Genomic DNA, 12235 nt, shown 5'->3' on the forward strand with positions numbered 1-12235 from the left:
CAAAACCCAGAACCGGACTCATCCCGGATTCAACCGGACTAATCCCGGATTCAACCGGAACTAAACCGGGATGAATGAAGTGGTCCGGCAGGAAGGGTCCATTGTCCCACGCACAACCTTCTGGATCTTTGGTGCCGATGTTTGGCGTGCCTCCGTGGCAACGCTGTGATTGTGCTGTGCTCTGCATGCTCTCGCTCTCAATCAACCCAAACAAACCAATCGTTCTAAATCTTGCTCCTAACCAATCTCAATCATCCCACGCGGGTGCCCACGCGGACCCTGACCCTGTGACGGTGTTTCCAGGACGACGCTTGCGCCGGCGGCGAGGTGGTCAACGGCGTGTCGGAGCCAAGCCCGGCGGGGTCCCCGGGAGACGCCCGCAAAGCCAAAGCCGGCCAGCAGGCGGCCACCCTGCCCGCCAGGAGCCAGCAGGAGGCGCCCTCGGCCACTTCGCAGATGGAGGGCTTCCTGTACCGCAAGCACGAGTGGGAGGGCCACAACAAGAAGGCGTCCAGCAGGTACGCCGAGCGCCGTGGATGGGCTAAAAAGCTCGCATCGATTCCGGGAAGAAATTAGAAACCTTCAAACGAGCGTACTGCCCCCTGGTGGCCAGGGAAAGCCGCCAAATTCCCATGGAATGAAGATATTTCCTTTTTTTTTAAATTGAAACGGTTTGATTCTTGACATTCTATTTCATGACGTTTGTATGACGAACCAGCCTGTGGCGAGCTTTTTTTTCCTGGGGGGGGGGACATAATACAGGCCTTTTTATGACTGATGCAAGTGGTGGGTGGGTGCTAGGGCGCCCTCTGGCTTCTGCTCGTGCGACTGCACTATGCCGGCATCCTTGTCATTGCGCTGGTGCCCCCCTCCCTCGGCAGGTCGTGGCACCACGTCTTCTGCGTGCTCAATCATCAGGAGCTGGGCTTCTACAAGGACCACAAGAGCGCCACGCAGGGCATCCCGTACCACGGCGAGATCCCCGTCGCGCTCCAAGACGCCGCCTGCGAGGTGGCGCTCGGATACAAGAAGAAGAAACACGTCTTCAAACTCAAGTCAGTCAAATCTAATTCAAGTCATTAATTTGGCACGTGCGCCTTTTGGGACGAGGCGTCTTCGATTCTGTCGTATCTTTGATCCGTGGCGGCCCGTTAATAAGCCAAACGTGTCTTTTGATCACTACAGAGTCACTGACGGCAACGAGTATCTCTTTCAAGCCAAAGATGACGTGAGTAGCGACTGACTCTTTCGTTTTCTCTCGGTCCCGCTTGAATCCATGTTTCAATGGGAATTGATCCCAGTGCTTCAGTTCGGGATTAGTCACGATGTGATTTTCCATTTTTAATCCAGGTTCACACCTGGTATCATCTTTCTTCAGTTCTTCTTTTAAGGAACGGGCAAGCTAGTCTAGCTTCAGTGCGAGATGAATCCTGTTTCAGTCCACATGCTGTCCTCGTTTAGGAACAGGATCCGTTTTGACTTGCCAATGGGAACGCGCATAATGGGAGAAGTCAAGTGAATGCTACTGCTAACGCTAACATGCTTTGTGATGTTTCTGCGGCGCAGGAGGAGATGAACTCATGGATCGCCGCCATCTCGGTGGCCATTTTGGGCGAGAAGGGCGAGGTGACGCCGAGTAGCCACAGCACGCCGGCGCCCGCTGCCACCGCCGCCCGCGCCCACACCATGCCGACCTCAACTGGTCGCTCGGTCACCGTGCCGACTTCGGCTTCGGCCGAGGTGGCGGCGGCGGCGGCGGCGGCCGAGTCCAGTCCGGGCAAACGCGACAAAGACAAGGAGAAACGCTTCAGTCTCTTCAGCAAGAAGAAATAAATTCTAAGCGACTAACTCCTCTTTCCCCCCCCCACTCCTCCTTCCTCTTCTTCCTCTTCCTGCTCCCGTTGGTCCCTCTGGTGCTGATTGGCTCGTCCCCGGTCGCCTGGAGGCCGTTACCAAGTCAACCCAACCCTCTCGATTTTACGCCGCTCGTACTCGTAAAACATCAACTACGAAGAAGAAAGCTAAACAATAACCAATTTAGTCTCGCGTAACGTTTCCACGTTTAGCCGTCCGGACGCTCCTGCTGGGTTTCCTCCTCCCGGTCTTTGTCTTCTTCCCATGCGAGCCACTGCAAGTGCGTCCGTTTGGAGCCGAAAGTGTCCACTCTGTGCCTAACAACAATCCACCCTGGCTCAGAGCTTTAGGCCTGCTTAAAACTAGTTCGGGGGCATTTAGTTCAGGTTTCATTCTGGTTCAGTTCTGTTTGAGCCCGGTCTTACAACCAGAGCAATCCTGTCCTGTTCAGTTCAGTATTGTCTTAACCCACATTTAATCCCAATTTGTCACAATTCTGGCTAGAGATGGATTGGATATTTTTGGGGTTTTTTTTTTTTACCAGGTTCCATCTAGGTTTGGTCCTGGTTTAGTCTGGATTTAATCCTTATTTACACCAGTTTTGGTCCAGGTCTGGTTTAGTCCAGATTTAAGCTTTGGTCAAATCATATTTGATCCAGGTTTGGTCCAATCCTGGTTTAAACTTTGTTTTGTACACATTGAATCCAGATTTGGTTCTTGTTTCTTCCAGGTTTGGGCCTGATTGAGTCCAGTAGTGACTTGACGTGAGCTTGTTGAAGGTTTTTGAGTGGTCCCGTTCTGTTGCAGTTTCATGGCGATCTTGTTTGGCCGCTGTTGGGTCTTGCTTGGCTTGTGAAGCGTATGTACAAGTTGTGTATAAAAAAAAAAAAGTAAGAATAGTCAAAGTAATAGTCATCCGCCCTATTCTCAATTTTGCTTAATCTTTATACTGGATTGAGACCTTGTTCGGTCCAGTCCTGGTCTAGTTCTGGTTTAGTTCTGGTTTAAACCTTCTTTTGTCACAATTGAACCCAGGTTTGATCCAATTCTGGTTTGATCCCGGTTTAGTCCTGCTTCAATCCAGGTTTGCTCCTTGTTGAGTCCAGGTCTGGTTTTGTCCAGATGGAATCCTTGTTGAGACCGGGTTTCATCCCGGGTTCAATCTTAATTCCTGATTATGTACAAGTTGTGTATATGAAAAACTAATCTTGCGTATTCTTGCCTCTGCTAATCTCCTTGGTGGACTAAAACTTTGTCAATGAAGGAAGACCAACTGACCAGAATGTTGACCTTCCCGACGAGTGCTGGCCTATCAAAACTTCGTCGCCGTCTTCTCATCACATTTAGAAGCGCTAAAGTCGCTTGCCGCTGTTTGATGGTCGCTTGCTTCTTCTTTGGCTTTTCTTTCTGCCCTTTTTTTTTCTCCTCTCTCCTCCAATGAACTGCTGACCAGAATAAGTTCCTACTCCGCCTGGTAACAAAGCAGCCAATTAGAGGCAGCCTGGCTTTTGGGTGTGCTTGTTTTGCACACCTGACTGACAATTCTCTCTCTCTCTCTCTCTCTCTCTCTCTCTCTCTCTCTCTCTCTCTCTCTCTCTCTCTCTCTCTCTCTCTCTCTCAGCGTGTAGTCTGTATGCACGCCGTGGTCACCGTAACCGTAGTAACCGGCACCGATAAGTCCTTAGTTCATTGCGCACGATCAATAAATGCCACAAAGGAGGTTTGTATGGCGAGTTGAGGGGTTATGAGGGGGCCACTGCTAGTTGAATGTGCACCTGTACACCCCCCCCCCTCCCCTTTCCTACCCCTCTCCTCCCACTCCTCTTTTGGTCTCTCTCTCTCGCTCTCTGTTCCATAACTGCAAAAAGCCATTAAAATGCTTTTAAAACCTTAAAAGCTCACTTTGTTTTTCTTGCAACTCGTGACCTGTCCCTGTTGGATACATCAACAGTTACTTCACCCACCTGAGCCGATCCAGCCCATAACCCTGGAGGAAGACCGCGATGCAGGCTGCAGTCGTGCCAGTTGTCCGTTTGGTGGCGGGCGGCCAAATCACTGTCACCTTCCATCCATCCAGTATCTAAAACCGCTTATTCTCACTGACTGAATCAGAAATGGTCACGAGCTATGGGTCGTGACCGAAAGAACGAGATCCCGGATACAAGCGGCCGAAATGAGTTTTCTCCGCAGGGTGTCCGGGCTCTCCCTTAGCGATAAGGTGAGAAGCTCGGTCATCCGGGAGGGGCTCCGAGTCGAGCCGCTTCTCCTCCACATCGAGAGGAGCCAGATGTGGCTTGGGCATCTGATTCGGATGCCTCCTGAACGCCTCCCTGGTGAGGTGTTCCGGGCATGTCCCACCGGGAGGAGACCCCGAGGAAGACCCAGGACACGCTGGAGAGACTATGTCACCCAGCTGGCCTGGGAACGCCTCGGGATCCCCCGGGGAGAGCTGGAAGAAGTAGCTAGGGAGAGGGAAGTCTGGGCTTCCCTGCTAAAGCTGTTGCCCCCGCGACCCGGCCCCGGATAAGCGGTAGAAGATGGATGGATGGATGGATGAATCAGAAATTGGAAGTCAGAAGTGAAGTCACTATGCACTGGAAAACAAATTGAGTTGTTTCCATTGCAATGGTACTTTGGAGATGTTCTTTTTTGTTTTCATTGTCCCAATTGTTATGGCAGGCACATTGCAGCACGTCAACTCTGAACATTTGGTTTTGGGTTTTGTGTTGATCAGGATCATGCATCACCAAATGTGTCATCAACTGTGTTTGTGTCACTGTACTCGTGTGGGTGCAGTCTGCTGTTGTCAACAAATGCTAATGAGGACTTGTGACGTCACAATCCATTCTGTTTCCATTCATCCAAAGGGGGAGGGAGGGGGGAGAGATTTTGCAAGGTTTTGAATTTTATTTTTGGAGGGGAAAGTAATAAAATAACAATAGTGTGTATGCGTGTGTGGTCAAATAAAAGCATTTAAAGTACCAGTAAAAGTATTTTTGAAAGAAAGTCTAAATTTTACAGCTATAATTGTATTTTTTAACAGTAGAGCAACCATCCGTATTGTAGTGAATGTCAAGGCTGCGAGGCTGTCATTGACGGAGTTAAACTAGTTCAAATCCCAAAATGCACCGGATGCCAACTGGCTTCACGTTTATGTATTTTACTTTTTTGTTGTTGTTTAAGTTTTACACGCTTCTTCGGGAATGTGTACAACGCAGACAATCGTGTTGACCTTTGTACAGTATTCCAAGTTTGACTTTTCCACGTTTTCGACTGCAAAATGATCACGTGACGAACCGGAAGTAGGCTCGAAGAGCACAGGAAGAGGAGCACCATCAAGACCGGCATCTCACGCTGATGCGATTTCGGATTGCCTGGTCTATAACTGCACCTCGTCGTTGGCACGCGCAGAACCTGAATGTAAGTCCAGAACGCTTTGTTAATCAAATGTTTGATCAACAAAGGCCTTAAAGTAGTCGATGTCGGCCAGTTCCGTTTTGATGGACGGTAGTGAACTGGCCTTGCTTAATAAACGATCTTCGGATGCTAGCGAAGCCGGGGGAGCGGCTAGCTAGCTAGCTAGCTGGCGATGAAAGCCCGCGAAGGTTCCGCGATGGTGCCCACCTCGTTGGTACAGAGGATCGCGCGGCAGGCGCTCGTCACCTTCCGACAGCCGCCTCACGCCTTTCACGACAAGCACCAGCAGCTGGTGAGCCTCGTGAGGCAGGCGCGAGCCGCCGACCTCAAGCTGCTGCCTCCCGGCTGCGGCTCTCCCCCTTGCCGCGGCAGCCCCCCGGTCACCTACATGCATATCTGCGAGACGGAGCAATTCAGCATGGGCGTGTTCCTCCTCAAGAGCGGCGCCCGCATCCCCCTGCACGACCACCCGGACATGCACGGCGTTCTCAAAGTCTTGTACGGCAAACTGCGCGTCAGCTGCTTCGACAGCCTGGATAGGCGGGCAGCCCGCTCCAGGCCGCAAGTCGGCGCCATGCTGCGCTCGGTTCTGCGATCCAGCGCCGAGTACACTGACGCCAGCGAGCCGTGCGTCCTCGCGCCCGACCGCGACAACCTGCACCAGATCGACGCCGTGGATGGACCCGCTGCCTTCCTGGACATCCTGGCGCCGCCCTACGACCCGGACGGCGCTCGCGACTGTCACTACTTCCGAGTGCTCCAAGGGCCCGAACCCAGAGAGCCGAACGGGCGTGAGGTCTGGCTCATGGAGATCGCGCAGCCTGTGTCATTCTGGTGCGGGACCGAAACCTACCTGGGCCCCGAGGTGCGCCTCTGACGCCCCGATGTGACGTCGAGGACCGCAGGGTGCTTCGCATCTTGGCAGTGGTCACGACAAAAGACGGAAGATTTCTTCCCTGTGATTGACTGACAAGCGATTGGCCCGCAACTGGTTGCCAGCCAATCGCAGGTCACGCATAGCGAACCAACGCAACAAAATGTCATCGCTACTTGAACAAGGACGGGTGACTTGGAGCGAGTGGCGAATGGCTGTCAAAGACGGACGACAAGGCACTCGGTCGGAGGTGCCCTCGACCGCCGCGATGTCATCTGGAGCGCGATCGCAAATCGTTTAAGCTGCTTGATGGAACTGTGTTGATGGAAGCGTTTGCCGATCGCCACGATGACATCAAACGTTTCAATGTGAAAGACGATCGCTAATCATTTGGAGGAAATGTATTATGAAATGAAAAATGCATTTGGACGCTGAATAAATGGGATTGGACACGGAACATTTGGAGCGTCGGTCTCTCAATCGGAACTTTGATGAGCAACATTTCCCCAAATTTGACCGTCTGTCTAATTGCTGAGTTGGGTTCAACTTGTGGCTTGAGATATTTCCTAAAACGGATGGATGATTGTGGACCCAATAATGTTCACAATCATTGATCATTCCCGAATCCCCAATCAAAAGAATATATATTTTTTTAATTATTTTTATTTTATTTTTTTACAATATTGGGTGTGATGTCACAATGCCGTCCCGAATGAACGTCCGCAAAGAAGTTTTGTGCTTTTTTTTTTTTTCCCTGAGTTGTTTCCGCATTCTTCCTCCTGAGCATCATCATCATCATCAGGGGGGTGCAGCCTTTCTCTCCCGATTTTCTCCAAGCGTGTCTGACCCCTAAAAGTTTCCAGCTTTCACTTTTTTTTTTTTTTACAATACAGCTGATGGTGACGTCACAAACCAATTTGCGCGAGCCAGACTGCAAATGTCAATGTTGACTTTTGCCAAATCAAAAGGAAGATTTGAGATGTCAAAAACGACAGTTTTCCTATCCAGAATTAGAATAGCAGTGATGTGCAATCATTTCTTTCACCACTAGTTGTTTGCAGATGTGGCAACAGAATTGTTGGTATCTGGAACTCTAATTTCAGCTGTAATTTTGCTGCGGATATCCCGAATTCACGTACCAGATATATTGTAAGTCAAATTTGCGGTATCTACAATTGCATCATCATAATCATAATTGCAGATGGTCGCTTTTCACACAGAATCATGAATCCCAAACCGGGGAACATGGTCAATATTGTCGGTGACGTCAGAGGGCGGAGCCTTTGCTGCTTTTGGCCCTCAGGTGCACGTTGATGTGGCGCCGCCGCTCGTCGCTGCGCGCAAACTTCCTGCCGCAGGTGTCGCAGGAGAAGGGCTTCTCTCCGGTGTGCGTGCGCACGTGCGTGGTCAGGTGGTCGCTGCGGCCGAAGGCGCGCATGCAGATGCGGCACTGGAAGGGCTTGAGGCCCGTGTGGATGCGCAGGTGGCGGCTCAGCTCGTCCGAACGCGAGAAGCGCCGCTCGCAGCCCTCGGCCGGGCAGGCGTACGGCCGCTGGTGCACGGGCGTCTTGCTGGGTCGACACGGGTACTTTCGTGGGCGCAGGATCGGCCTGTGGGGGGGAGGATTTCAGATTGATGTTGAATTGATGAGGGCAAGATGGGGGTGGGGGGGCTCGAACCGTCAACTTTTCTGTCCGTACCTGAGCGGTAGGTTGTGGTGGGTCGGAAAGGCGGCGGTGCTGAGCGAGCCCTCGCTGGCGGCGGCGGTCGTCATCGGCGTCGTTATCGGGGGTGGCGGCGGCGGCGGGGGGGCCGCGCCCAGAGTGAAATTACGAATGGTGTTGAGCGGGGTGAGCGGCGGGGCCGCGCGCAGCGAGTCCAAGGCGTACGCCGCCACCGATTTCCGGTCCGGGAAGGTGCTCTGGGTGGGGTACAACCCCCCCGCGCCGTAGTCCGCCACTAGCGGGGCTTTTGGCGCCGAGTTGTAGGCCGGCGCCGCGTGATAGGTCACCGCGCCGCAGGTGGACGTTGCCAGGTAGCCCCCATTGGACGGGTCCTGGTACACGTCACCGCCGCACGAGTACGACGGGGGCGGGGCCGGGTGTAGGTGGGCGTGCCCGTGCGTGTAGGGAGGCGCGTACATGTGGCTGAGGTCGGGCTGGCCGTGCGCCATGACGTCGTCCGACGCTGCAGGTGAGGCGACGTCGGCGCTGACCACGCCCACCGCGTCACTCCACGCTCGTCCTGCGTCCACCCCCAACTGCGCGGGGAGCGCGCGGAAAGTTGCCACGTAGTGCGCGACGGGACGCTCGCCTGCATGCGCGACAGACAGACAGATAGACAGACAGCGAGACGGGCGTCGTCAAGCGGCGGACGGAAGGGCCGCCGTTTGGCGGCAAAAGCTTACCGGCTTCATGGTCTCGCGCTTTGCTTTCTTCGTCTTCTTGTTTGACGACAAAGGCCGACACGCGCTCCAGGGAGCCCAATAAAGAGCTCATCGCGACGGCGCGGCATGAAAAAGCGCCACTCGTGAAATCCTGCGCGGCTTTTTTAAGGGGGACCCGTGACGTCATTGACCATAAGTGGACACGCCGGCCTTGGCGCCGTCGCGAGCTCTCAGAACAACACCGCAACGGGCCATAAATGTCACATCCTGCCTGCGCGTGGCCTTTTTGAAAGTGAGAGCTACTTCTTACCTCCCGCTTTGATAAATGCGTCTGTAAATTATACCCCCCCCCAAAAAAAAAAAAGAAAATACCGCAAATTGTATTGTAAAAATGAAACAAATCCTGAAAGAAAATCTGAGAAATCTTGGAATTTTTTCCCATGGCCACACAAAATGTCCCTGGGGGCTGAAGAAGATTGTTATTGCTGTCATGTCTTACTTTGTGGATCTGATCAATGAAATCGATGATTGATTGCAAATTGTGACATTACAGCTGATAACCAATATTGCATTCGATGCCAAACGCATTCGTGATGAGTCTTGGGCTTTGTGTAATGATGAATAAAAGTAATACGTAATAATGTAAAATTGATATACTCTGTGTGTGTGTGTGTGTACATACACACGCAATGTACTAAACTCTGATTTTAAGTTTTTTCCAGGCGTGGCAGCCGTATGCTTCTGCACCGAAATGAATGCGAGAAATAATTCAGGACCGGGGTCAATGGGAGTTGTCGGGTGGTCGTATTGAAGATCAGATTGCGCTGTGGGTATAACCCCCCCCCTGGCTCTGTACTTTGCCCACCTCTGTTCTGGAAGCTTCCTGAAGGAGACGTCGGCGCTTCCCATTAAGGAGAAGCGCATTCGTGTGACTTTCACATGCGCGCTAGCTAAACGCGCACAGCCTGCGCTCGCAGCCTTTTCAACGCCCACACCTCCAAAAATGTCGCTGGCCATTGTGGCTGTGTGGCGCGCCGCCCACCCGCTGCCAGATGGGGGCTTGGTCACTGCGGCACCCCCCCCCCCCCACCCCCATCCTCACGTGCTCAAAGCCTCCCACACACACTGATGGTGCGAATGCGCACACGGGGGAGAGCTCCATGGGGACGGTACCCCGCTTTTCCACCCTTCGCCCACGCACCTCCGTGCACGGAGGCTCCAGGGGGGGGGGGGAGTGGGGGTTTTGGTTTTGTGTTTGGTGGCTGGAGCGTCAGCCGTGGGTCCGGTGGCTCGGCGAACCGCAGCGCGCCGATTAATCATCTGTCATTGGCGCTTTTGGTGACTATGGATCTTTGTCTGGGCTCGAGGACGCTCCGGTGTGCAAAGGAAGGCCCAGCCGACATTTTTTGGGCCTCCGACGGCACCTGAGCCTCGGAGCGAACGCGGAAAGTCAGCGGCGGTGAGCCGGTTCGGGCTGGACGAGGCCTAAAGGCGATCACGAGCATTGACCAACGTTCGCCAGGTCAACTGGAAGATTTGGCCAAAGAACGTCTTGCTTGCCATTTGGAGTGTATGTTCAATTTTTTTTTTTTGTCCAATCAGATTTTAGCTTCCATGTGTCGCCATGACAATCTCATCTGCCTTCACAATCCCTTGAGCTAGCGCACAGGACGTCAATTTCTGCCGCAGCTAATTATTATTTTGATAGTCTGTTGGTATTAATTGATGAATCATGTAGAAACATATTTTCTTTCTCCCTAAATTGGGAGTTCTGGTAAAAAAAAAAAAAAAAAAGAAATGTTTGTTTTTTAACTTTTTTTTTAGGTCCAATTTTTCCATGCACCATCTGGGATGTGAACAAACAATCTGCAGCCCTGGGATGGGTCTTCTACAAATGTTCTTGGATGGTCTCAAAAGATTGACTTTCATCTTGGCAAGGCAATTTGTTTGCACAGAAGACGTGAATTACATTCAAAGCGGGACTAAAACGCCAAACCCAGTCGGGTACTTTGAACTGAAAGGTCATTTTAAAATCCCAATTTGTATCATCTCCATTGGTCCCAATTCAACTCCTTGATTTCTTCTCCGCCATTTCAAACGACACGCTTGTGATTTCTTTTCTCGGACGACCTTCTTAGGATTGTTTGCTGACTCCCACAATGGTGGAAAACGAGCACAAAACTCAATCCCATCCAAATGCTTTGCATGGCGGGAGAACGTTTGATGGAGCTTCTCATTTTGCCCGACTGGAATTTGGGCCCTTGACCGTTTTCAAAGTCCAATTTGAGCATTTCCGTCAGGCTTCAGTGTGACCAAAAAAAAAAAACATCCAACTCACCTCAGCGCCGCTACTCTTGCTCTTCCTCGCTCCGGCTCCGGGTCTCGTTGTGGTCCTTGGTGTCGCCGTCTCGAGGAGCTCACAATCCGACGCCCCGCGGCAGAAGCGCAGCTGAGCGCAGTGAGGACGTCCCGATGAGGAAGACCGAGAAGAAGGAAGTGGAAGGGCGGCCCCAAGCGAAAAGTCGCCGGTCATCGTCGCCCGGGTCCGAGTGGGCCGTGGCCACAAAGAGCCCAGAAGATAAGTAGGAGGGGTTGTGGGGGGGGGGGGTGTAGCAGCAATACCATTGTCCTGAGAATCAGATGGAGTGACTTTGTATGGAGCCTCGCACAAGTCATCTTCCATGTCCAGGAATGACCTTTTGAGTGACATTGAAGGTTGCGACGAAACATTATTTAAATCATCAATTATTTTTGTCTACTGTTTTTCAAATAATTTAGGAATCGGATTTACCCACGCCCCCACCCCCACGCCTCCAAAAATGTCATTTCCATCCCCTGTGTTATTTCAAAAAAACAGCAAAAAAACCCCGTATTGATTCTGATGATGTTATTGGCTTGGTCGGGGGTGGGGCGTTGCTTTCCAAACTTTGTAATTGTTCCATTTAAATTCAACACAAAAAATGACCAGTCTGCTTTCATGGAGGAAGATTTCCCGTTGAGAGGCTGAAATGCCGAGGTTTTGACATTTTTTACATTCGGCAAGGTCTCAAAACAACTTCATCCATGATCAGAATAGTCTACCAATTCCTTTGATAATCAATTAGCTGTCCATGATTTGATTGTTGCACCACCAGGGGAGCATTAATAGTCCTCAACATTTTATCCCTCTACCGCTCCGTCTTTCCAGAGAGTAGCCAACAATTGTACTCAAGTTAGAGTACTGTTACTTTTGGATCATAAGATTCAAGTCAAAGTAAAAAAGTACTCCAAATAATTACTTGAGTAGAAATAATTATTCAGTGAGACTGAGTAACTGAAAAAAAAAGATCAATGAGCAGAGGTGTCAAATCCCAGGTCCCGTAGTAACTTGAATTTCTGTACACAAAGGAGCAAATGCGGCGCTAGTTTATGACGTCACTCGATTTTTCTCGGGGATTTTCTTTAGAATATTCGAAACCGCTCCGTATGAGGCTAAAATGAAGCGTGAGATGATAGTCAACACCGTTCCACGAACAGCTCCGTTGGGTGTCAATCAAAAGCGAGTGAGTATTATCTTGCCCGGGGAGGGGGTGTGCCTAGTGTCGCATAAAAGTTGTTGAAACGGAGCAAATATACATATAAATATATATGACGAAATATTAGCGCGCGTTCATGTGCGCGTGCGCGTGTGTTAAAGAAGAGTGCATCTCGCGGGGTCGAGTGAG

The 12235-nt window shown here is 51.4% G+C and overlaps 3 protein-coding genes across 6 annotated transcripts in view; 2 read left to right on the forward strand and 1 right to left on the reverse strand.

Moving 5' to 3' along the window:
• Positions 1-3750, forward strand: part of sptbn1 (spectrin, beta, non-erythrocytic 1) — a 46529-nt gene extending 42779 nt beyond the window's left edge. For all 4 annotated transcript variants that reach the window (XM_052080687.1, XM_052080688.1, XM_052080689.1 and 1 more), the window contains 4 exons: positions 304-518; positions 882-1055; positions 1186-1228; positions 1567-3750. In XM_052080687.1, coding sequence (XP_051936647.1) covers positions 304-518; positions 882-1055; positions 1186-1228; positions 1567-1833 — 699 coding nt within the window. In that variant the 3' untranslated portion in view covers positions 1834-3750. The remainder of the gene's footprint in view (positions 1-303; positions 519-881; positions 1056-1185; positions 1229-1566) is intronic.
• A 1392-nt stretch (positions 3751-5142) lies between these two features.
• On the forward strand, positions 5143-6602 carry LOC127610526 (2-aminoethanethiol dioxygenase-like). The gene has a single exon (XM_052080768.1). It carries the CDS (start codon positions 5444-5446, stop codon positions 6146-6148), a length of 705 nt encoding a protein of 234 aa, XP_051936728.1. The 5' UTR covers positions 5143-5443; the 3' UTR covers positions 6149-6602.
• A 236-nt stretch (positions 6603-6838) lies between these two features.
• Positions 6839-8318, reverse strand: LOC127610785 (E3 SUMO-protein ligase EGR2-like). Its single transcript, XM_052081227.1, has 2 exons — positions 7846-8318; positions 6839-7755 (listed from the first exon to the last, which is right to left on the reverse strand). The coding sequence occupies exons 1-2, from the start codon at positions 8316-8318 to the stop codon at positions 7413-7415; spliced, it is 816 nt and encodes a 271-aa protein (XP_051937187.1). The 3' UTR covers positions 6839-7412.
• Between the last annotated feature and the right edge of the window lie 3917 nt (positions 8319-12235).

This window comes from Hippocampus zosterae, chromosome 11 (assembly GCF_025434085.1).
Source record: "Hippocampus zosterae strain Florida chromosome 11, ASM2543408v3, whole genome shotgun sequence".
NCBI lineage: Eukaryota > Metazoa > Chordata > Actinopteri > Syngnathiformes > Syngnathidae > Hippocampus > Hippocampus zosterae.

What these genes read in the sequence shown, in the direction of transcription:
- LOC127610785 (XM_052081227.1), bottom strand. Translation starts at nt 8,318, where the DNA reads ATGGCGCACGGCCAGCCCGACCTCAGCCACATGTACGCGCCTCCCTAC. An exon ending in CACCACAACCTACCGCTCAG is followed by an intron (nt 7,756 to 7,845) that starts GTACGGACAGAA and finishes TCCCCCCCACAG; the next exon opens with GCCGATCCTGCGCCCACGAA.
- LOC127610526 (XM_052080768.1), top strand. Translation starts at nt 5,444, where the DNA reads ATGAAAGCCCGCGAAGGTTCCGCGATGGTGCCCACCTCGTTGGTACAG.